The 24,947-nt window shown below is 54.0% G+C and overlaps 2 protein-coding genes across 2 annotated transcripts in view; one reads left to right on the forward strand and one right to left on the reverse strand.

The window, feature by feature from the left end:
• Positions 1-5,996: 5,996 nt before the first annotated feature.
• Positions 5,997-14,749, reverse strand: KLHL17 (kelch like family member 17). Its single transcript, XM_009274198.1, has 11 exons — positions 14,539-14,749; positions 13,997-14,118; positions 13,311-13,532; positions 12,149-12,265; positions 10,760-10,973; positions 10,527-10,671; positions 9,760-9,927; positions 9,317-9,405; positions 8,135-8,208; positions 6,901-7,082; positions 5,997-6,225 (listed from the first exon to the last, which is right to left on the reverse strand). The coding sequence occupies exons 1-11, from the start codon at positions 14,747-14,749 to the stop codon at positions 5,997-5,999; spliced, it is 1,773 nt and encodes a 590-aa protein (XP_009272473.1).
• A 9,959-nt stretch (positions 14,750-24,708) lies between these two features.
• Positions 24,709-24,947, forward strand: part of NOC2L (NOC2 like nucleolar associated transcriptional repressor) — a 55,299-nt gene continuing 55,060 nt past the window's right edge. The window contains exon 1 of the mRNA XM_009274244.1: positions 24,709-24,716. Within this exon, the coding sequence (XP_009272519.1) occupies positions 24,709-24,716 (8 nt within the window). The remainder of the gene's footprint in view (positions 24,717-24,947) is intronic.

Below are 24,947 nucleotides of genomic sequence, written 5' to 3' on the forward strand. Positions count from 1 at the left end.
AATATTAGTGCTGATCTAAGAAATTACTATAAAGCACGTGATGTGACACATCTACGCAACTTTCTAGTAAGACTCTGAAACACCACAAAGACTGTAAGAGCCACAAATCTGTTACAGACTGGCCAGCCAGGGAGAGCCAACAGCAACTGTGAACAGGGACCGTTCTCTGGGAAGAGCGTTTCTGCCGGCTGCTCCAGGGAGCAGGTTTTGCCTCCAGACTGTTTCCAGTCTGGACAGCCCAGCAGCTCCATCTTGCTACGGTAGCAGAGAGGCTACAGGGATGCAGTGAGGCTGGAAGCGCCTGCACGGAGAACAGACCTGCGACAGCCGGCTGGCAAAGAGGTAACAAGAAGAGATGGAGAGAAAGTGAAGCGGGACAAGTTGAACCTAGGAACAAGGCATGCATTTTTAACAGGAAAGGTTATTTCTTACCGGAACAACTTCCAGAGGGCTGTGATGGCTTCTTCAACAAGGGATTTTTTAAAACCAGGAGAGGATGTTTTCCTAGAAAATCTGTTTGAATCAAACTGGGATTTGCTATGTGAGGTCTTACAGACATACTGGATTTGTTAGGCTCTCTCTATTTGCGTCTGCCTTGTCTTGGAATTGAAGTCACCCTGCAGTAACAAAATCAACATATCCCCAAAGAGGTAATTGTACAGTCAGGCAACACTTGCCCAGAGAGGGTTGCTGATAAAGACATGCCATAAAATTTCTAAAAGGCCTCCACATCTTTGACATTTAAAAACAGCCTCTTTATCCCCCTCCCCTTTCTGTCTTGTATAATCCATTAACCCTTCATGGCCGAGCAAAAGCAACAGGACACCCCTCCAGGGGGCCCCGATCAGAAACTCCGTAACTTTTATGGCAGGGTGCTTCTGCAAGCTCTGTTCTCTCTGCACAGCTGTGAAACAACTATCCAACAGCAAAGCCACATCCCAGCACCTCCTGGCAGAGACCAAAAATTACAGCAAAGAGCAACAACTGTGTTTTATTCAGGAAAAGTATGATTCCTCTGAAGATCCATGGTTGACATGGTCAGCACTGTGACCAGAAATGTGCTGTTCCTCCAACAGGTTTGTTCTAAATAAAACCTTACAGCTCAAAATAGTGATAAAACTGCCTCTCCCCTGCTGTTATTGCAGGTCCTGCAAATATGCATCATCTTGCTCACCGGGACACCAGTGACACCACCACGGCTGGCAGGGCCAGGTGTGACTGGCGGCTGGGGACGGCTCCCTCTCTTCACGTGCTGGGCACACGGGCTTGCAGGGCAAACTGCCCTCCCGGACCCCCATTGCTCTGCTTCCAGGAGGGCCCAAACTGGGTGGGGAAGCGGTTAGGCTCCAGGCTTTGGAAAGACTTTTACAGCACGGTAGTTATTTATAGAAGCCCGAAACAGAAGCAAGAGCCTAGAGAGCAGCAAGAAAGAGGACACGGCAGGGCTATAGCCAAGTCTGGCATGCCTACTGTACAGCACCGTGGCTTAACTGCAGGGCTTGCAGTACACACACACGGGAAAGTTCCCTTTCAGGCCCCGTGGGATGTGGCCATGCAGCTTCGCATTGCTCTTTTTCACTCCCTGCACCCCCACCACCGTGAAATGGGCTTAGTATTTCCCCCACAGGCAGCAGTGACCGGCAGCAGCTAGTGAAGGCAGATCTGATCTGCTGCAGAGCCCCCCCGCTGCTGAATGGGGCCAACCAGCTACGCCTGCCCCCAGGCAACACCTGCCCCCAGGCAAGATGCATGTGGCAGCTGGAGGTAAAGGAGAATGTTTCTCATCTGGTTTTCATTTCCACTGCAGGGGAAAGCTGTCAACAGCACTGGAGATTGGGAGTCCCAGGGAGACCAAATTAGAATTTAACGGCAGGGAAAGGTGTAAATCAGTCTGCTTCTAAAGCCCCTGTGCCTTGGGCTGGGCTTTTCCCAGCTGTCTCCAACACCATCAGCATCTTTGCCCTGCTCTTTCTCTGGGGTAGGGTGAAGGTGCATAGAGCGGCAGACGGCCCCAGCACAGCACCCTCTCTGGGAATACGAAGCACCTTGTCCACAGGACAGCAACCTCCCCAGCCAGGCAGCTGGCACGAGCCAGCTGAGCGTGGGGCCGGGACCCGGGCTAAGAGCCGCTCCTTTTAGCTCACCTGTGGTGCAGCAGTTCCTTCAAAGCTGGCTTTGGCTCCTCTGGCCTCCTCTATTAACGTCCACAATGGCAGGGCCAGTCCGAAGTGGCCTCCAGATGGGTGCCTGTCCCTGTTCTGCACAAACGCCTCGAAGCCTGGAGTGGCTGCACCCAGGCAGGTGAGATCTCAACGGTGGCTGCTCAGGCACAGATGCACAGCAGCCTGCGCAGCAGCCTGCCACGCGCACCCTCTGCCCGGGGCTTCTTCCCCACCTCTGCACAGGGCAATACAGAGAGCAGCTCCCTGCCTCCACAGAGTGGGGCCAGAGAAGTGAAAAGGAAGGATGCGAGAGGCAGGATCCGGTATTCAAGAAAACGTCTTTATTGTACATGTTGGTTTCTATTGCTTGTATCCCCTCCCCAATCCCATGTAGTGCAAAAAATTCAGAGAAACAGAGTTCCACATAAATAAGTCAGATAACTTACAGAGAAATCAAAAGTGACGACGGTTTGACATGGAGTAGACCGGGTCTGCCTACCAGTAAGGCCAAGCGAACCTCTGCCCCCACGTCGGGGCAAGGGCTCCTGCCTAGCCTTGCCGTCTCACTGCAGACTGACACCGGGGTCCCTGGGCAAAACACATCAACACACAGCCTGGAGCCACCCGCTGAGGGATGCTCCTCCGCTGGGAAAAGCTCACATGGTAAATCGTACAAATAACATTTTGGGTGAGACACCACTAAGTAAAACTGGCAGAAAAGCCACACACAGTTGACAGTTCTCCTCCCCTCAGATAGGGTACTACGCACAGACAGACAGACACAGACGCACATCCCCTTCGAGGCCTCCAGCTCAGCAAGGGATGTGCAGCACCAGAAGCAATTCCACCCTGGGATCTCCCAGGGCAGATGCTGACACCTCGTGTCCACACAGTGTGGGTCGGGGTGCTCTGGACCCCCGCAAGCTGCTGGGAAACTATTTTGCCCTTTCCTTCCTTCTTTCTCCTTTACAGGAAAGCAGCGAGCACCTGCATAGTTAGTACATCAGAGACGCAAAAGGCTCCCTCCTCCCCAGGTTTCTGCAGGACAGGCTCAGAGGTGATATTGCTCAGGACCCAACCGGCGGGTGACAGGAGTCACGCTGCCTGTTTCCCTGATCCTCAAGAGGCAGGACAGCATTGCACGCCATTTGTAGTGTAAATTGCTAAAGATTACAACTGGGGCCAAGGGCACATGGCACAAAAATTATCCTCAGCCTGCTACACTGCTCGCTTCCCCTCTGGTTTTGCCTGCCTGCCGCCCCCCAAGGCAGCAGCCCCCCTTCACGCTATGGCAGCCACAGTTGGACCAGAAGCTGAGCCACTGCTATAACGACCCATTCCTTGTTTGAAATCAGCCCTGTTTCTCCCTTCAGCAGTTCCTCTCTGGCCCTGCACTGCCCCTCCTTGTCGTACAGTACTCCCTTCAGCAGGCTGGCTGGGCTCCGCTGTCCTTACACCATTCCTCACACAGAGGCCTCGGCAGGACCTCGGCACGTCAGGCCAAGGCCCAGCACCAGCACCTTTCACTTGACACAGCCGTGGGGCTTTTAGGCTGATCCTTCTTCAAAGAGGACCCTAGAGCCAGGGGCACCCCTAATGCGCTGGTCGATACGAGTCCAGCACAAGACTAAAATCCTGATGTTGCTTACAGGAATGGGACGAAAAGGATTGAGACCTGGCTCACGCGTAGGCACACGCATGCACACTCACGTAACAGAGCAGACTTCACCGGTTTCATCGTTACTTCGAACAAAGCAGATTTCGTGTGACCTACTTAGGGCAGCCCTACCGCCACGTTGACCAAGAGGCAACCTGCACGAGCAGAGCCTGGACATTTGCAGGGTCCTCTGGAATGCAGAGGAATGGGAGAGCTGCCGAGCTGTGACAGGCTGGGGCAGAGGCTTGGCAAGTGAGAGGGGAATGAAAAGCAGATTTAGAGTCTGTTCTAAAAGCCAAAAAGGCCTCCTCAGCCTGAGAAGCCCAGACTGTCCTTGGGGAGAGGCTGGGGGGAGAAGCAGCCCAGATTTTCAGAAGCTGCTGGTAATTTCAGGTGTCCAACGTTAGGCACTGTAAGTGGGCTTGTAAAACATGCAGGCACCTGTCCAGGAGAAATCAGATCGCCGTAAAAATTGTCTTAAGTTGGGGAGTCCGTGTCTAATCTCAAACTCTCCTTTCACCCCAAAGAAAAGAGAAAAGAAGAAATCCCTAGCCACTTGAAAATTTAGGCCAACAAATACCATCACAAGTGAAATCTGAACTCTGTAAACGAGAAATGAGAAGGAGCGGGGGAAAAGGATAAAGGAATTAGTTCAAAACAAACAGTTAGACCATATTTCCAGTGCTACATTTGAACACTATTGAGGTACCAGTGGTTGAGTCATTCCTCTATAATGTGGAGAACACCTGATAATATGTCTCAGTTCAAGGCTCATACACACACCCTACAGCATACGCACTGAAAACACCACCCAAGAGGTTCCATAGCACAGGTGGGTCTAGGACAGGCCTGTGACTTACAGTACTAATTTATTCAACCTTTACTTAGTTAAAGTGGTTGCTTAATTGCCAGGGAGTCACTAATTGCAAATGGTCCCTTCCATGCTGTTTTCACTGTACATACGGTATCTCACACATGCACACACCCCCACACATCTATAGAGAACGTCTTCCAGGACACAGTCATCATCTCATCAACAAATGAGAAAAGTAATTGCATCCCTTCTGCTGCCTTAAAAGCAGATGGGATGGGGAATACCGGGATAGCGTAAAAAATAAAGGGATATGAACTCATTAAAAATTAAAATATTAGCATTCAAATAAAAAAAGGCAAAAAATTAACACCCAAAAAAGTAACGCCAGGCGATCCTCCTCATTTAGAAGGCTGGACTGTTCTTGTTTAAGAACCAATACCTTTCCATAAACCCAGAATCTGCTTTGCAGAGAGGGGAACAGCAAACGGGCTGATCCATTCCCAGCCAAACTGTGAACCAGGACCACGTGCAGAGAGCAGGCAGCCGCACGATCACTTGAACCTGGGACAGCAACGGCATGGATGCAAACAAGGTCATTCAACCCATCTGCCTGGCTGGGGACTCCCCAAAGCAATGGTCAGCTGGGATCGTACTGAATGAGGTGGGGCCGGCTGAGTATGGAAACACTGGAGGGTTCAGGATGCTGCATCCAGTTTTGTCTCCAAACCTCACCTCCTCCAGGCCCTGTCCCTTAGCTGGGCTTCTTTTGTTTGTGTATTTTAAGGCATCAATTAGACACCATTGAGAACCATACAGTGGCCTCAGAGTCTTTAACAGTGCACAACAGGCTTGGTAAAGAGTTTGGCTACAGTGACATTCAGAGGAACGGTTGCACATTCAGCCATGTCCTTGGGAGGAGTGCTGTCCACCTCTGCCACCCCACAGGACTCCTGGAAGCCTCCAAGGCTGGCTGTGCTCGTATGTGTGGCACCAGCTGGATCACGTGAATCCAAGAAGCAGCAATGGTTTAAAGTTTCCCCTCCCCAAAGAAAATATACGCCCTTTGGGTGAGTGGTGAGATGAGTCTGAACGGAGCAGAGAGCACCCCCTCCCCTCGCCCTCTAGAAGGAGGGTGCTCATCCAGGAAGCACATTTCTAACTGCTGTGGTCGTGCCGATCCGATGTGTGCACCAAGAGTGGGGATGGCTCCGGGCGTTCGCAGGAGTGCTGGGGCTGGAGGCAGCAGCTGGTACCTTCGCTCTCCTCCTACAGCGACCGGCTGCCCTGTGGGGCGGGCCACGCTGGCCTAGCGCTCCGCCAGGCACCCCTGTCCCCTTGAGGTAAGGTAGGTCCTGATTCTTTGTCAAAGGCTCGTCGAAGACACTGACAGGGTGGGCGAGGAGGGGGGCGGGAAGTTGAGGAGTTCCAGCACAGCCACCCCCACACTGCTCCGGCGTGTGAACATGCACGAGGCTGCTACCCACTTGTTGGTACGGGGGTTGTACTTCTCGATGGAGTTTAGGCTGGAGCTCCCATCATTGCCACCCACTGCGTACAGCCACCCATCCATGGCCACCAGGTCGTGGGTGCTCCTGGAATGACCATGCAGAGACCACAGGGGTGTGAGGCTTGAACACAGCATATGTGGGGTGTAGGGGAGCTCAGCACCTCAGATGAACTGGCCAGAGCTCTGTCACCCCGCAAAAAGGAGTGCCCAGCCTCACAAATACCCAATGAAAATGAATTACTGGGGCTCAAACAGTCAGTCAGTGGCAGAGCGCAGTATAGAGCCTCAGATCTTCCTCTTCACTCTGATACCCTCCTCCCACTGCAGAAGTGCCACCTCTAAATAACAGGCCCAAGGAGCCTAAAATCCTTGGACTTCCAAGCCTTAAATCCTCCCGCAGCCCAGCAACATCTCCTACACGGCCTCAGCCAGCTATTACCACCTGGTTCTTTACAGCCACACAGACTGCTGAGAATAAATCCCTCTGCAGAAACGCCTGCTGCAGAACATCCCTGCCCTGCCCTCCTGGCACACACGCGCCAGTCCCTCGCAGTGCAGCAGGGAGCGTGGGCTGCCTTTGTGCAAGCAGCACAGAGCCAGCCAACTGCAGCGTTAGCCAGGCCCTGGGGCACGGTCTGCATTTTACGGTTTGCAGTGCCAAGCAAGGCAAGGCTCTCTGTGAGATGGGTTCCCCGTTCCCGACTGCAGCGGCTGAGGCTCCCCTGCAGCTCGGGAGTGTGGCAGGGGCAGAGCTCCTTACCTACGGATGTTCATGGGCGCCACGCTCTCCCATGTGTTGGTTTTGGGGTTGTAGCGCTCAACAGAGTTAAGGCAGCTGGTCCCATCATTGCCGCCAGCCACATAGAGCATCCCCTCCAGCACGGCCACTCCTGCGCTGCTCCGGCGGCTTAGCATATTGGCAATGGGCGTCCAGGTGTTGATCTGGGAAGAGGCAATGTTTGTTTGTCAGCCAGATGTACAAGCCATTTTCAATGTACCCCTGCCAACCCAGTCCCATGATATCAGTCCTGTTCTAACCACACAGCTCCTGACATAACGGTCCTCCCCTGAAAAGACTTTTGGGGGGACCCCAGTTCTTTCCCTTCAACTCTCCCGCAGGAAGAGCTGCAGGCCCCAGGAGAGACCTCTGCCGACTGGCTCAGGAAAGCACAGCCGCAGCTGGCCGGAGTCCTGCCATCCCAGGGGCCTGAGCACAGAGATCTCTGTGCCAGGCCACCAGTCACGTCACAGCTGAATCCCAGCCCAGTCATGGGGGTTGAGCTGTATCTATTTCAAATCTGTACAAGTCATGACTGTGGCTTTACAGCTCATGAAAAAACTCCAGGACCTTCTCTTTGATCTTTTTGCAGTGATCTAGCCTGCTCAAACAGAGCTGTCAGACCCCAGGCCCAACACGTGTCCCCAGCCTGCCACAATCCCCGCTAACCGCTCTGGATGTGCATGCAGCAAGGACTTCAGCTGGAAGCTGGAAACAGCTCAGGGCAGGAACAAGAACTGTTTTTCCTAGAGAACTTGAGCTGGCCTACAGGCAATGGGGATAGAGAGTGTTCTGGTGGTTGAAAATCTCAAAGAGATATCTTGGAGCCCGCATGGATGAGCTTTGGCTCATTTTGCTCTCGACTGCACCCCAGATACTCTGCCCCTGCAGAAGAGCTGGGGAGGGGGCTGATACCCACTCCATCTCATAGTCATGCATGGTGGCTTAAGTCTCCAAGGAGGCAGGCAGGTCCATGCTGCACAGGCTCATGTGGGCACACCTTCTGCTCCACTGCTGCTGCAATACTCTGCTAGGAAGTGGTCACGTCTTAAGCTATGGCAGCGGTTTGCTAACAGACCACGCATAGCTGATCTCCCACTGTCTGCTAAGTTCTCTAGCAACTTGTGCGGCCCTCAGCTTTCTGCAGGGCTCTTTCAGGCACCCATCAGGAGGGGAGAAGGAAAAGGGTTACCAGGCATGCTCTCTCTTGTATTACCTGGGGCTCATACTTTTCTACCGTGGCTAAGTGGGATGAGCTGTCATATCCCCCGACAGCATAGAGGTTGCCTTCTGCAAAGACAGTCACACATGCACAGGAGTTAGCTAAAGAGCATGACCCCAGTCCCAGCACAGCCTCCCACAACTCTTGCACAGGGTGCCCCTATAGGTATCAGCTGAGCCGCAGTGCCTCCCGCTCCCCAGGCAGCCAAGCTCCTCTCAGCAGGGTTCCCCCAGCTCCCCCTCCCCTTGCAGCATGGAGCATTGTGAAATATTCATCAGGCAATTTCTCTGCCACACTGCAAGCTTCCCAAAGAGCTTGTTCGCTTGCCGCTTCTTGACCTCCTCATTATGGGAGCTGTAAGTGCTCCCCGCCAGAGCAATGGGTTATTTTTAGCAGCAGAGGCTGGAGCAGGGGAACGCCAATAAAGGCCGTGGCAGGCGGAGGGTATGAGCTGGTGATGGAGGGGAGGGAACCTCTGAGTCAGCACCGAGAGCTGAAACAGAGAACAGGGCAGGGGAGAGGCACCACAGGGACACGGCACAGCAGTTCCTGGGACAGTGGGGAGCAGCATGCTACCCTGGCATCCCCAGGGAGGTCCAGCACCTGCTAGGGTGGAGGGTGGTACTTGCATTAACCCTATAGCTGCACTAAACAATGAAGTGGCCAATTCTCACGCTGCATCCTCCTTAAGGACAGAACTCATTCAATGGAGTCAAGAGACATCGCATCATTGCACCTAATGTTGTGACACCCCTGGTAGAGACAGTTTTGACCCGGCACTACTGCTTGGATCATCAGTAAAAGGACTGTCCTGCTTTCATAATGAAGGAGTAATAAGGTTGTCTCTTCCTTTCCAGGGATAGGTGATCATCCACAGCCAGCCCTCTTGCTCCAAAGTAGAAAAGGCACAAAGGAGCTGAGGAACAAGTTGTGGGTCCCCTAAGGAGTTGCCTCCAGAATGTGATGAAACGCAACTACTAAGAAGACTAAGGAGGAGGGCAGAGGCAGGGAGCATGTCAGGACATGGCAGAGGAATGGCTGGGCTACCCGGACTCACAGCTAGGGAATCTAGGAAGAAGGGGCAGGAATTAGAACAGAAGAACATCAAAAGGAACCCCCAGAAATACAAGAGAGAGTCTGCACAGAAGTCAGTCAGGTCCTCATGCCATCACCCACCTAGCGTTGCCACCCGGACGTAGCGTCTCCTGGTGCTCATGGCAGCGATGGATGTCCAGGTGCCTGTCAGAGGGTCGTACCGCTCTGCGCTGCAGCAGGCAGGGACACAGGAACATAAGGTGTGACACTGGCAAAGCCCAGGTCAAAGCTCTTTGACACAGGCCCTCAGGGGCAGCTCCCAAGGAAGCTTGGGAATAGACAGGGGAAATGGAGGGAAGAACTGACAAAGGCTATGTTCTGTTGTGGCACAGGGCTACAAAATGTTTTTTCCCCCTGAAGAAACTTTGCCTGCGCCAAAGACACTGGAAGACAGAGCTGGATTGCAAGACATCTACTCTGGGGCCAGTCCATCTGTCAGGAGCAGGCCTTGTGGGCTCCCCAGGCACCCAGCGCCAAGTGCATGCAAGAGCAGTGGAGGAGCCTGTAGCAAGGCAATCCCCTACCTGTTCAGGCACGAGGCCCCATCGTACCCCCCAGCAGCATAGAGAAGCCCGTGAAGTGCTGCTACACCCAGGCAGCTCCTCCTGGTGCCCATGGACACCTCAGGTTGCCAGGAATTGGTGACAGGATCATAGGACTCCACCGTGGCTAAATCAGAGGTCCCATCGTAGCTGTAGGGAGAAAAAGGGAGAACATGTAAGAGCTGGGAAGCCTGGATTGCAGGTGAGGCTGTGGGCTGGTCCTACAGCTCTGGAGCTGACCAAGAGCCTTGGGTCCCTGTCACCACCCCTCCCCTCTCCCCCCTGCCCAGCTTCCTCAAGACAGAGCGCACTAAAGCACCTGCCGAAAGTGCAGAGCCCTTAGCTGAGCTCTCCTGGTGGTCTGCAAAGAAAGCAGGTCTCAGAGGGCCCCCCCACACTAGGGCAGATGTGGGCCGGGGAGTTAGCAGGCTCTTAACAGCCTGCAGCACAGGGCTAAGGCAAATGGGAGGAAAAAGCACCAAGTCCAGGACGTAGCCGCCACCAAACAGAGAGCTAGCAAATTCACTGCTCGGAACTGCAGGGGCAGCGAAGTAGTTTTCAGTTGCTACTCCTGCAGTTAGCAACCCAGAGATACCGGATTGCTTCATCCGGAGGCTGGCCCTGGGAGGCTCTGCCGGCCATCTCTGCTCCCAGAGCAGCTCTGTGCCGCTCTCACCGTCAGCTCTGTTCAGAGGCTGCCGGTGGCATCCCTGCCAGCTCCCTGCGCACGGCTCCCGTGCCCTCCTTACCCGCCCACAGCATACAGCTTGTTCCCAATGGCAGCAACGCCCACTCTGGCCCTGCGAGTCGACATGGAGGCCACCATGTGCCACCGGTCTGTCCGTGTGTCATAGGCCTCGCAGTCCCCATGGATGGCGAACAGGCTCCCCCCACCTGCGCAGGGGATGGCAAACAGAGCAAACAACAGTCCAAGGCCCTGGGAAGGGGTTCGCATGTACGTGAGCGCGTGGCAGGGCCTTACCCACAGCAAAGAGCACAGTGCTGGCCCCCTCGCAGCGCCGCGGCCTCGTCCTGCTGTTGCTAAGGACGCCTCTCTGCTCCGGCATGAGGTGGTACTTGAGGGCTTCGATCAGCAGGTCCTTGCACTCCGAGTGATGCCGTACCAGCAGCTCTGTGTCCACGTTGCTCATGAGGAAGTCCCGGCTCAGCAGGGGCAGCCGCACGCACTTCATAAGCTGGGGGGAGAGGAGTTGCACCCCATCGGCAGAGTGAGAAGGGTTCATCCCAGTGCTGCCCCCACATCTCCCCTATAAACCCCAGGGACCCTAGCAAGGCTGACTCCACCTGGAGATGTCATCCTGCTCATTTGGCAGGACAGGCACCCGGTGACAAAGGGCACCAAAGCACATGCAGCAATTCAGCCTTAATGTCTCTGCAGAGCCAGGAGCCCTCAGCCTGGCCATGACACGTCCCATAGCCACCCCAGATCCCCACCCTGCCCTCTGCCAGTACCCACGTCCTCTTCCAGCGCTCGTGCTACAAGGAACAATCCTCGCTGCAGGGCTGCAGAGCCCAGACACCACCTCCCTCTGCCCAGCATGCCCCGTGTTGCCTGCGTTGCCCACAGGAGGGATGTCTGAGTGCACACAACCAGCAAAGGTGGAGACAGAACTTCTCTAGGGTCAAGCCCTGGGGTAGGTGGAAACCCAGGGGAAACCCTCAGACAGAGTCTTCCTCATGCTGCCCCATCTCAGTCCCAGCCTTCGGGAGGACACCTAGGGATGCTTCCTCCCACTGCTCCTACCCGCTGCCTGCCTGGAAGCATGAGAGCGGCAAGATGACAGGAAGCCGGGGCTGCTGGAGGCACCGACAGCCTCTACTGCAGTGCGAGGCTGCATGCGTGAGAGGGTGCCCACGCTGTGCCAAGCACTGGCAGCCCCGCAGGAAAGGGCTTAACCATGTCCTTCTCCAGTTGCACCTTTGGCAGGCAGGAGGCTCGCAGATCCACGCTCCAAGGTGCAGATGCAGAAAGACAAAAGCATGAGTTAGAAGAAGTCCCTGCTCAAATTTGCCTGAGCTTTTTGTTTGAGGATGCACGTGAAAGCTCAGGAAGGCTGCAGGCAGGGCTGACCTCTCCTGCTGCCTACACCCTCCCCAGAGCTCCGCGGCCCAAGCTGCCAGGGGTCAGACAGGGCATGCCCCTCAGATTTGTCTATAGTTTGGACTTCACTCTGGGAGACTGAACTTTCTCGGCAACACCCTCATCTATGCCTGGACTGGAAGTGGTATGCCAGGGACCTGCTGTCCCTGCCCTCTGGCCACCCTGCAGCTTCCTTCAACCGTGTATCCACCCTGACCAGGCACTCAGAGCTTGTGGGTAGAACCAGGTCACCTTCCCCAGCAGACTCACTCTGGGGACATGCTGTCTTCTGCTGTCCACATCATGTTTGACCCAGCTGAGCACAGCCCGGTACACCTCCTCCTCTGATGGCACGTTGAGGCTGTCACTAGAAATGAGGTCCAGCACCTGCAGAGCGGGGTGGAAAGGGCAAGTGTCGGTTGGTATGGTTTGGAAGGAAAGGACACGTTCACACACCCAGGTAACTGGCCCAGCAGAACAGCACTGCCAGAGGTAGAGCCCCTGTCTCCTGTAGATGCTGGTGTACAACTACTCTCTCTCACTGGATGTAGAAGGATCCAAAGAGCAACCGGGTCCCCCAAACCAGGCAGGTGCAGATGTGCCTCCCCTCTCCTTGCAGCACTGGTGTGGAGACAGCTCTGCCCTCAATCATCCTCCTTGGCTCATTACCCCCCTTCTGTGTCTGAAGCTGCTGCAATGCCTGACACTTCCAGTCAACATCAGTGAGATCAGGCAGACGACTGCTAGCACGCGTCCCTTCAATATTTCATGGGATAGAGCCAGGTGCCCTGGCTGTTCCCAGCACACTCACTTCACCTGCCAAGGACGATGGAAGCTGGAGCAAGTGGAGATACATACCCTCCTCTTGCTGCCACGCACCCGACTGTCCCAAGAATGGGTGAAGGGAAGTGTCTGTATCCTGGTGAGGGACCATACAGGGTTGGGTGACGCAGAGCAAGGACTGGGAATGCCTGCTGGCCAGGGTACAGCACAGCACCCTGCAGGCAGTGATGAGCCAGGGGCCATACTGGCACCACATGAAAAGCAGCAAGAAACATTAGCTAGGCTCTGAATTAAACATCACAGCTGCGTGACCAGGGCAGCCAGGACTTATTCCTTGGCCTGTGCTCCCAGAGGGCAGTGTGCTCAGAGCTCATGTGGCAAGCACCAGCGACAGCAATTATTCTCCGTGCTACCCTCCCATCCCTATTTCACATGGGATTAAGCTCGCTCCCTGACAGCACTCTTCCCATGTACTGTCTCTCCATTGAACAGAGAGGACCAAAGTACAGAATCTGGGTACGTTCCCCTGCCAAACCCTGTCCCCTCAGTGCAGGTTCCTTGGGCTCGTGACATGCACACTGTGCCTTTCAGGACTGAGGACAAAGAGCCTTGCCACACCCATACCTTCACACTCCCAGCAGAACCTCACCTGTTTAAGAGGCAGCAACATGAACTCCTCTGTCTTGGACACCTCCACGAAGTGTTGGAGGACATACTTGTGTGCAGACTTGAGGAGGTCACTGCAGGAGTGCGTGTCAGCAAAACCCCGGATCCCCAAGCAGTTGGATGGGTCGAGCTGGCTGAGTAGGAACTTGCAGCAAGCATCCCGCACGCCATTGAGCTGAAGCAGGCTGGCAGCAGGAAGAAGTGTCTGGCAGTGGAAAAGAATGGGGGAAAAGAGAGTTTCCAGGGCAAGGAAACCATTTTCACCCACGTCTCACTGCAAGTCAACAACAGAACAGGCTTACTGAGCACCTTCAGGCACACAAGCACATAGAAGACAAAGCATTCTTTGTTTCCAACAGGACTGAGATAAAGAAGAAGGACACCTGTAACTCCCCACAGGGCCAGGAAATGGCAGGAGAATGGCAGATGCTGAGAACTAGACCTGGCCACTGCATAGTGCTTTGAGGAGCCATTCCCTGCCACGGCAGTCACAGGAGCCACACCTCTGGGCACAGGGGAGCAGATGAACTCCCTGACCGCTGCTAGGTGCGGGTGCCATCACAGAACAACAGCTGAAAGTGCTGAGCAGAGGGAGAGAAGAGCCCCCAGGAGGTAAGTCTCGTACAGAATGGTTTTGTGGAGAAGAGAGATTTGGGGGGAAGCTCCTACCTGCACATTCCCCTCGCCCACCACAATCTCAGCCGTGTAAGCGTATTGCACCAGCTGCTCCAGGGCCTGTGGGTCAATGTCGTGCAGCGTCACGTGGGTCTGGCGGCTCTCACTCATCTCATCTGGGGCAACACAGATACTAGACATGAACAAAGTCCCACAGCAGGATTGCTTCCCCTCAGGAAGACTTGACCATGCATGGAACAAGCTGCATCCACCTCCGCAGCCCAGCATCACAGCCCAGAAAGGTCTCCTGCCCACAGCAGGAGAAGCAGCAGTATACTCTAGGGAATGGGGTCCATGTCTGCAGGATGGGCTTCAAGATACCTGTGCAGGGGGTTACGGGCGAAGGGCTTCATGGAAGGGAGCGAAATGAGGAACATTACTGCACTCGCTCACAGAGATGCTATACAGGCATCATATTTCCATAGGGTAGGGCAGTGAGAATAGGGAGCAGGACAGAAAGGGGAGGGGTTTGCAGGGAAGAGAGGGTTTAAAGAGCAGGGAGACCCTGGCCATGGGGAAGAGAGGACACTACTTGCTTGTGAACATGGCGTGGAAGTACGGGCTGCAGGACGCCAGCACCACCTTGTGGGCCTTGATCTCCTTGGTGCCCACGTGGAGCACAATGTCGCAGAGCAGCCCACGCTGACGCATGCGGTTCATGCACACGAAGGCATCGTGATAGTGCCGCTTGGAGTTGTGGGAGATGCTGTGGCCGTCGCGGTTGAGAAGCTGCACACCCCCTTCCATGGCTGCAGGTGGTAGATGGTGGGCTTTCCCTTCTCAGCAGCACTGACACAGGGGAAAACCAAAGCATTACCCAGGCAGGAATAGCTCTAGCCCCAGCCAATTCCCATAGCCTCCAAGTACGCCCACCACTGCTCAAACACCCTGTGCAAGAACAGCTCCTGTCTAACCAGCCCCTGGCAGGGAAACATCATCCTGCTCATAAACCAGCGACGGGGAGGAGACAGTCCTTGGAAGAACACAAGTAATGCAAAGCGATGCTGAGACTCTGCTTCCCAGCTGTGTTCATCCCTGGATCAATATCCTCCTTATCTGCCTTCGGAAGGGTACTGCTCTACAACATATGCGCTCACACTGGTTTTTCATTGAAGTTGCACCATCTCCAAATCCACCTAACAAGGTGCTTTTCCATGCAATGTCAGCAGAAGCATTGATCTTAGAAGTCTCACCAGGCATGCCAGTCTTGCACTGATCAAACACAGCTTAAATAGACTGCTGGAGACAGCGAACATGACAACCCTGATTAGCCTAAACAAAAAATAACCAGGAAATCCCATATCCTAAAAGGCAAGAGTGATGTTATGGACCACAGCTCTTCGAGTGGTAGCTGTCCCTTTCCAGTTTCCAGAAGATGCTAGGAGATTTGTAATGCACACACCTGCCTTCAAAAGTTAAGCTCAGAGAGCTGCTTCTTTCCCGTGCCCACACAATTCAGGATAAGGCGGAGGGCAAAGGTGATTGCAGCACAGAGCTCTACAGTCCCAGTACAGAATCCTGCAGACCTAGGATTCGACTCTTCCTGCCATTTTGTATTTCAGGCCTCTTTTCGGACAGAGGCTGGGGATTCCCAGGTGGTCAATTAGGGAACAGGATCCTGATTTCCACTTCCCTCCAGCATCCTCTACCCAGGCACATCCAACCTCACCACAGCCTCAAGGCTGCACCAAACAGTCTTGCTCCAGCACCGCAGCCTCCTGTTCCTGCGCCAGCCTAGCAGGCAGTTTGGGCAAAACAGAGCTCCTAGATCTCCCTGGAAGCAGCCCCGGCTGAGACCCTGGCTGTCCTTCCAAGAGGTAACTTTGAACTTCAGGTAGTTTTTGTTTGACAAGGCTGACAGGAGGGACAGACAGCAAAGAACAGAGATGCTGATCGGGCGGCTGGGACCCGATGCAGAACTCCGTCTGCACGTACATGTACACGCCACCGAGTGTGGAGCAGGACAGCCCAGGCAGGGAGCAGGAGTATAAACTTGATCAGCTTGCAGAAAACAAAAATTGCCTAATCAAGGAATAAGGGCATTTATTTGTGCAAAGATGTTTTCTCTTTCCATGCGGTCTGCATCTAGGCTGCTCATGGTGTTTCAAAAGGTGTTTGACTGTCTCCCTGCCAGCACCACCCGAAGAAAAGGTGGGGGAGTGAAGAGAGAATGACCGAGCAGCAGGAGGAAGAAGGGGAGGGAGCAGGAGAAAAAGGCAGCTTGAAGAAAAAAAGCCCGTGTGCTGCACTCGTGCGCCTGCCCCCGCATCCCTGTGGCGAGAGAATCCCCTCAGCCTCTGTGCTCCTCACGACACCTACACGTCGCCAGCTATTCTGAGCCTAAAAATAGAAACCCACCATGCTGTGCCTGCTCAGCCACGAATGCAGCCATCTATTCATTTTTAAATAGCAATTGCATCACGTACTAGAGTCTGGAGGAGGAAAAAAGATGAATAAACATCTTTCCTGAGCAGGAGAGAAGCCTGCAATACCCTCTTCTATTTGTATCATCCCGCGTGATATGAGATTCCTCATCTCTCTGTCAGTGGGGAGGACTCACAGGCACACAACAAAGGCAACGCCTGTTGATGCTTTCCAGCAATGAGAGTAGGATGCCATTGTGCCCTGGACAGGAAAGAAGAGCCCATGAGTTAACTGGCCTTCTCCTCCCACACCCCTCAGCCGAGCTTTTCAGAAAGCTGCGACATCCCTAGGACACCCTCAGCACGTTACTTCACATGCGTGGACACTGCTGGATGAGAGGTGCCCACATGAAGGCGGTTTATAATTATTAGCATCTCTACCTGTGCTCAGGAGCTCCTTTCCCAGACCTGGTGTAGTGGCAGAGAACGGACAGTGCTTTCTTGCCTTTATTCCCCTCCCTAGCTGCAAGCCTGAGGGTTTTCCCGATCTGCTCGAGCTGGTTTATCTTTTTAATATGCTGCTGAGCATACTTCTCCCCATCAGTATTTAAGTCATGCCCCAGATCTAATTGAGACCACTCGCCTCGCCCCTCCTGGGCGCTGCTAGCAAAGGATGGGAGCTCCCGGCTCCACAGCGGTGGGAGGACCAGGGGGGACAATGCAGGACAGGACAGAGGAGCAGGGAGAAGATGGGACTGCTTCTCATTGCACTCTTGGAGGGTGGTGAGGAAAGGTTTGCCGCCCCGGCCAGGCAGGGGGTAGCACACAACTCGGCTCCAGTGGTCAGGGAAGAGACATAGAGGGCACAACAGACTGAAGGTTGCTGTAGCCGATGCATTGGCATCACAGTAATCAAATGCATTTCCAAAGAGGGTCAGAAGTGCTGGGCTCTCTTCCCAGCCCTGCCACTGAGTCATTGCACAACTCTGGGCAAGTACAAATGCAGAGAGCGACAAGGGTGACATTATCTTTCCTTGCAATGATTCCCATGGCCAAGAGGTAGAGACCAGCTATTGCTCACTCCCCTCTCCATCCACACCCCCCTGCTGTCACCAGCGAGGGCTGGCATGCACGTCACAGAGCTCTGAAGAGCTTGACTGAAACACCACGGGTGCCTCCCTTGCCCACACCACCGTGCAGCACCCTGAGCTACACCACTGCTGTGTCACTCGGTCTCTGACGTGACCGAGCAGGGAGCAGGGCCAGAGGGAGACGCCATCCCAGCCACTGCATTGCCAGTGGGCTCCCAAGAGCATCCCCGCACCGGGGGACAGTCCACAGCTGACTCAACCCACAGCTGCAGGCAGCCTGAACCAGCTCTGCTTGATGGATTTTTGCTACAGCCACACTACAGCCTCAGCAATCCCTCCCCTGGAGAGCAGCTCACCCACCCACCAGCCACCTTGGGAAAAGGTCTCCATCCTGAAGTGCAGGGAGCGCTGGCATGGGTCCGGCCCAAGGCTTGCAGTGGATACAGCCCCTTCAGTCCCACTTCCCAGTGTCCCCTCTGCTCTGCAATAACTTCTTCCCATCAGAGCTCTTTTGCTTTAACGGGTCAGAATATAATCGGTGGGGAAAAAGGGAAAGGACACCCCACTGCTGCTTGTGCTGCTCCCTGTGCCTGAGCTGAACCGTGCCTCACTGGCAGCGCTGAATATTCCTTATTTCCTGTAAAACTTCATTCCCAGGAAATGAAGGTCTAGGAGCACCGCTAAGATATAATTAATGGGGAACAGTGCCTGGACCACAAGAGACAGTAAAGCAGTGTCCAGAGCTCCAGCGGGGGGAAGTAAATACAAGCCCACTTTTGTGGAGCATGCAGCAGCATGAATGCACGTGTTACGCATCAGCTATAATGGATGCGGTGGCTGACTTGTAATAACTCTTAGGTTATGACAAAAAAAAGAAGGCGTTTGTTTGGCTCCTATGCGACAGAGCGTGGCCGTGCATAGCAGCTCTGTTAATTAATGCAAATGATCCCTGCCCAAAGGGAGGTCTGTTCTCTTTGCACAAAAAAACATATTTTGATGAGAGTGAAAAGAAGCATGCTGAGCAATAAACAGGGAACAGAGTATCCTCCAGGGGAAAGTTCAGAGCCTGCCCTTTCCCCAGGAAGGCCCTGGAGAATGGCTTTTTGTTGACAGCCTGGATGGAGATTTTGTGTCCGCCAGGCTAGCTAGGAGACTGCAAAGACACATCCTGTACAGCTGGTCAGATGTTGGGGACAAGTCTTTGCTGTGGATAAGGTGACATCCCCTACTCTAAGGCATGACATGCCCTAAGGTCTGACATACAATCATACTTAAATCCATCACTTCCACGTGTGCCCTATCCCTATGTTGATATCTTTCCTGATAAATCAGCTACAAAGACCTGTTTTGTGCACAGCACTGCATCTCCCACAGAAGTGCTGCCACTAGACCTTCAGGATAAGACGTTAAGTCCTCGCTGGCACGCACCTCTACCCCTGCATGTCACGGCACCAACAGAGCAGAAGGCAGCACAAACTAGGTCAATAAGGTGGCACCATGTTGCCAGTTTCCCTTTCGGAGGAGTGGTTCCTCCCCTTCCTTGGTGTTGGGGGTCCATCTCCCAGGCACAAAGTCTTTTTTTTGCCTACAGACCTCCTCTGGCTCTGTCCCCAGGCAGGAAAGGGCTGCTGGCAGTGCTACTCTTGTGCCCAGCAGCTTCAGATCTCCATTCCAAGCGGCGGAGCCAAAGCAGTGCCCTCCACAACAGCACAGCAAAACTCAACCTGGGGCAGAGCAACAGCACGGACCCCTGTGGAAGAAGGAGCTTGACACTGGAGTCACAGGCAGGAATCGCTGCTTCCAAATGCATCTCCATCTCCCCTACACCAGAAATCAGAATTCTTATTTTTAACCCCTCTGAGAGGAGTCACGGGCCATTTGCCAGTATGCAGCCTCCTGCAATTCAGCATTCTCCCAAAGAACTGAAACACGCAATACACATTAAAGCTCAGGGCAGAACTAGACCGGGGCAGCCTAAGGGGGCACGGGCAAGCCCCTGCCCAGCTGTGAGGGTGTGCACGCAAGCGCAAGTAGCTTCTTTCCTCCTGGGAGCAGGGCTGGGAAGAAGATGTGCTCCTGTGTTCTCTTCCTTCCCTTCAACAGTCAAGGGACACAAACAGCTGAGCCGGCAGTAACAATAGCTGCTGTTGTGCTGTTGCAAAGTAAGACCGCTAATACAGCTCGTACCAGCATCCCGAGATGCAGCTGAGTACACTGCAGGCCTGCAAATTTTCACCTTCCTTACTGCTTTGTGGAAGCCCCGTTAATTTGGCTGAGCTATCCCTTTTGTTGAACCCTGTCCATGGCTCTGAAGCCCGCGTTTAAAGAGAAACTTTAAACTACCAGATGACTAGGAGTACTTTTGCATCAGTAATCCTCTTGCAGTAGGCATGTCTAAGACGCCGGGGCTGTTTTCACAAGCTACAGCAGATAGACACTACCTGCCCTTACACTTCAAACTTGGATATCCCAAATTCTTGCTTCTTTCAGAGGGCCTGGCACTGCCCATTACAAAATATATTGCATTCCTACCTTTCCTGCTCCCTTCCCCACAATAAACACAATCAAAGAGGGTTGGAAATCATCCAGCTGTATATGCCCAGGACTCAGACGCAAAGCAGGCACTAAATCTAGGCAATTGTCCCCACCAGGACCTGTCACATTAGTGTCACTGATACAGACAGAAAACTCTGTCCCCCTCAATACAACACTTCGGGGTTCGGTCCCTTCTCAGCCCCTGTAACACTTTACCTGCATCCAGGGAATTCAAACAGACACTGACAGTGTGCAGCAGCTCACGTTCAGTCTTTTTAATATAAAGTTAATTGTGTGTTCAGCCTAGAAGATCCAGCAAGTGTGAGGAAGCAGAGGGACCTAATAGTTCAGGAGCAGCAAGTGAACTAGATGCTCTGAACTGCAGGTCCAGTCGTTGCTACTGTGATGGCTGATTTACAGCTGCACCTATACAGAGGCCAGGACTGCAAATATTGATGGAAATGTGACTTAACGTGGCAAGGGGAGCTGTCATTCCTGGCACGAGCTCTGCCTTCAGAGGTGGCAGGAGGGACAGCAGAATTAGGAAGCTGGCAGTTTCAGACAGCCAGATTGAGGACTCGGACACCTTGCATCCCTCTGCCAGCTCCTGACGGACACGGCGGAGGACATGAGCACGCCAAGAACACACAACTGGGGTGAGCTGCAAGGAGAGGTTAGGAGCATGCACCTCAGCCCCAAACACTTCTCTCTCTTCTGCTCCCGCTGCCAGCACTGCCCCTGACCACATGTCTGCCTTCTATTCCCCAAGCTCCCCTGCTGCGGATGGGAGGGCGAGGCGCGCGCTGCTCCTGCCGATCGGTGGAATTCATCTGCTCTGAGCTAGCCTCAAGGCAGCACAGGGCACCGCAGACAGCGCTGAGTCTGCAGGACTGAGAATCCCCAGCTCTCAATAGGGTTTGGGTTTTTTTAATGAATTAGGCATAACTGACACGCACTGAATCCTCCTGTCTAGACATCTGCAGAGAAGTGACAAGCTGCCAGGGAGGATGTGGAGCCTCGGCAAGGGGGTGGGGAGGACGAGGGAAAACTGCACTCAGTTGCCAGCTCTACAGCACAGAGGCAGTGCTGGCTTCAGGCAAGAAGGGCATTCAGCACATTGACCTAGTCAGTGTCTTTCAGCAACTCAGTGGGTTGTAATCAATCGTCTCTGGTGCACACGGAAGGCTCGAGGTCTTTTCTAATTAAAGCCTCTCTCCCCATTACTCCTGGGGAGTTTTGTTTGGAAACTCAGCTCAAAGTTGCTCTCAGTTACCCCAGCTCACGCTCAGAAGTGCTTTAGCTGAGAGAAGAGGGAGCGCAAGGCAGAGCCTCAATGCCTGCACCGGGACATTCCCATAGCTGAAAGAGATAAAGGGTATCCAGCCTGCTTAGTGCCTATCTGGGTACACAATCTTCTCCCTCTCTCATGCACACTTTGCACAGGCAGCAACTCTTCCTGGAGACATCTTCGAATTCAGCTTTCACCTTTAGTACTTTGCACACAGGGGATCACAGCAGCTCCAAGCAGGACTCCATGGTTGAGGGATTTAGAGGCACCTGTGCTAACATTTGGGCCACTTTGAGTAATTAATTGGTTGTAAGGGTCAGGACCCAAATAGGTTTGGGACTGCCGAATTCCCAGGTTAGGAAAAAACAAGAAATGGAAACTAATTCATGCCTTGAGATGCTCAGCAAAATGCGCAGGTCTCCAGCTGCACTGGGGTTAGGCAGCAGTTCCTACAGTCCAGCACAAAGCACACCAACCTCTAAGCAAAAGGAGCTCTTTGCCTCTGCCAAGGACTGGAAATGTGGGTCATGTCCTAATTCCCCCCTCCCACTGTCCCTCAGCAGACACAGGAGAGGAGCTACTGTCGCATCCAGTGCTATTTTATGGCACAAGCAGTGCCAAACACCTCTACACATAGGCACCAAGCAAGTCTCCTCTCCAGGCAGCAGAGTGATAGTTAACAGCTTCAGCTGCGCTATCCATCACCGTGGTATTCCTGATCTCCCTCAAGCCTCCCCCGTGACAGACATCTCTGTCCCCAGCTCAGTTTTCAGACAGGTAAACAGACAAGACGAGAGCACTCGGGTCATTGGAGGCAGCCCGTATCAGAGGATCTCAATATTCCTGGCTCCTAGACTTGCCCAGGAGCTCCCTGCTTGCAACATCCTTGGCCAGCAGCTATTCAAAGAACGATTGTGCCCTTTACGTGTCCACTGCGCGAGGTGATGGTGTCTCGAGTAGGTGGCAGCGGGCCAGTTCAGAACGGGTCGTTACCGCTCAGCAGTGCCCTGATGTCAGATGAGAGCGACGAACCTGGTGAGACTCAGCACGAGCTACCACTTGGCTTCTAAAGGGAAAGTTGACTCCATGATGCGCGGCAGGGTGGCCTAGTGGCTCCAGCGGTAGACTAGGAAAGAAGGAAAAAGCACGCGGGTCTGCTGGCTGCAAACGGGCGAGCGGATCTTTTACAGACAGATAAGCCAGGGAACAATGCTGCTGCCGATGCCTTGTAAAACGCTGCTCATGAGTGACTCTCCGAACCAGGAGGCCACCAGCGGAGGTCACCAGCTGCACCCTGGCCTCATCCCTTTCACAGAGACTGCATGGCCCACGCCACATTTACGGACAGCTTACTGAGCCTCCTACCAGCCTCAGTTGTAGTGTGGGCTGGCAACGTAGATGTACAGGACCACGTAAGCAGATCTGCATTTCCTCTTCTGAACAAGCTCGGTGCTTCACACTGTGGAGCAGTGGGAGCCTGTTTTCAAGCCAGAAAACAATTAAGAGAATTCCCTCACATCATCTTGCAGGCAGCAGCACAGGCCACATACATGAAAAGTGAGCTATGAGGAGCATGTGACATAATGGCCTTGAGTATGCTGGTACACTGGGAGCCCGCCAAGGCCAGCGGGTCCCAGACGCTGGGAATTTCAGCTGAGGGAGCTTGAATTCCTGTCCCTGAGGAGTCACATCCTTTAGAGAAGGCAGCGTGGTTTGCAGCCAGTTCTAGCAGGCCAGGTGGAAAGGGTGAAGCCTCTCTTGCTACCAAGTCCAGCTTGCCTAAGGGTTTGGAGGCAAGGCTCCAGCACCTGAGAAAATACAGAAGCCAGCACTGAGATTTCAGCATGGCTTTTTTGATTTTTGAGCTGCTGAGCCTGAAATGCAGCAAAGCAAGACCGGAACCCAGAACAGTCTCCCCAGCAGATCTCCATTCTTCAGAGCATGCCTGCCTTGATTTTCACGTGCCACTCCATCTACAGAGACCCAGACTGATGCTGATGAGAGCAAGGGCGGATGGCCACCAGACGGGCTGGTAGAGCAAAGAGGTTCCATTGCCACCCTCACCAAGCTGACCTTAGCTGACAGAAAGCATAAAGGACCACCCTAGCTACCCAAGATACTAAGGAGCAACTCCATTTGGATCCTAGACTGTCAAGCCAAGAGAGCAGGTGACTACGATGCCTGCCAGCTCCTGGTCCGCTCTGAATTAGATGCTATTTGCTGGGATTCATGAATCAGTCAGTTCTCAGGAAGGAAACTCAGATCTTTACACCCGAGACCCCTAAGAGTTTTACTCACTGCCATGCTGAATAAAGCATTTCCAGCAGATGCTCATGGGTCAGGAGAGAAACTTGGGGTGCAGAGGGGGGAGATTCCACAGAGGTGATTGCTTGGCTGTAGTGATCGTAACCAAAAGGCTATTGTACATTGAAGTGTCAGTGAGCCACATAGCAGCAAACTTGTAGCAAACCAGCACTTCCCGGTGCAAAACGCTAGCACATAGACATCCCAAATCTGTCGCGGAGGCGCCATCCCTCCTCCCATCCTTAAATGCAGCTCGTGCCTTCAGACCATCCATACTAAAAAAGGGCAGTAGCTCTCTGAGGCTCATTTCAGCTGTGCCCTGTCCTAGGGGCAACAAGTTACCTGCATCAGCCTAGTGCACCTGGAGACTGTCAGGATCAAAAGCACCCAAATATCCACATGTTGCTGAATCACTCCAGAGCTAACCTCCCTCCTTGTGGTCTCCAGCAACGGAGAGCGCCCCAAGATAGCACTCATCAGACAGAGGCCATTGAAGTCAAAAGAGAACAGGCTTCCTTTACAGAGAGACCCCATAAAAGCAAGGCCACCGTTTCGGCACTTTTCTAGCGCAAAAGTCCAGCCAGTCGGTGGCCGTGAACTGACGCACAGAGAGCAGGGGCAGGCACCCGACCGCTGCATTTCTTCCTTGCTGTAGAGAAGCTGAGGTCCCAGGGCGGGCGCTCCTCGGAGAGGGAGGTATTTGCTCAGCCAGCAGAACCAAACCAGCTGCCTGCCCTGGCCTGCTGCTCCCTAGGACCGCCTCCACAAACAGAGATGCTGTAGCTCGAGGAGAGCCCTCTGCCCTAACGGTCACTGCAGAGGCCAGAAAAAAGCTGCCTCCTGCTTTCCGCCAACTTACCAGAAAACCTGAGGCAACGTTTCTCCCTGTGCCCTTCAGCTCCCCCGCAGCCAATGATACCGAACAGCCCGTGTGCTCCCACCGAGGGTAAGCAAAAACGCAACTGTCAGAACCTCTCTGCAGCTGTTCCCTGGGCCCCGGCATCCCGCAAGGCCCTAAAGCTGCAGCTTTTTCCTTTACCAAAGGGATCGCTCCACGGCTCGGCAGAGGACAGGGAAGGAGACCGGGCTTAGCACAGAAACGCTGCCGGCCTCAGCTGCAGAGAGATGCCGAGGTACGGGGAGCGAGCAGCAGAGGCGGCCGCTCAGAAACGGCACCGGTTGTTCCTCCAGACGTGCTGCGTTGTACCCCGACGGGCAAACTTGCTCTCCGAGGAGGGACGCGCCGCCAGCAGCGCAAGAGCAGCGGCGGGGAGTGATGGAGAGCTCCTCCGGGGGGGGTCCTCCTGCCCCCGGCCCCCCCCAGGTTAACCCCTCCCGCTCGCCCGCCCCCCGCCGCCGCGTCC

Source organism: Aptenodytes forsteri, unplaced genomic scaffold (assembly GCF_000699145.1).
Source record: "Aptenodytes forsteri isolate BGI_AS27 unplaced genomic scaffold, ASM69914v1 Scaffold16, whole genome shotgun sequence".
In the NCBI taxonomy this organism is placed as follows: Eukaryota; Metazoa; Chordata; class Aves; order Sphenisciformes; family Spheniscidae; genus Aptenodytes; species Aptenodytes forsteri.

Coding starts and splice junctions, on each gene's coding strand:
- KLHL17 (XM_009274198.1), bottom strand. CDS start 14,749: ATGGAAGGGGGTGTGCAGCTTCTCAACCGCGACGGCCACAGCATCTCC. Junction 7,083..8,134: donor TAGAAAAGTATGAGCCCCAG/GTAATACAAGAG, acceptor GCCTCTTCCCAG/ATCAACACCTGGACGCCCAT. Junction 6,226..6,900: donor GCGCCCATGAACATCCGTAG/GTAAGGAGCTCT, acceptor TGGTCATTCCAG/GAGCACCCACGACCTGGTGG.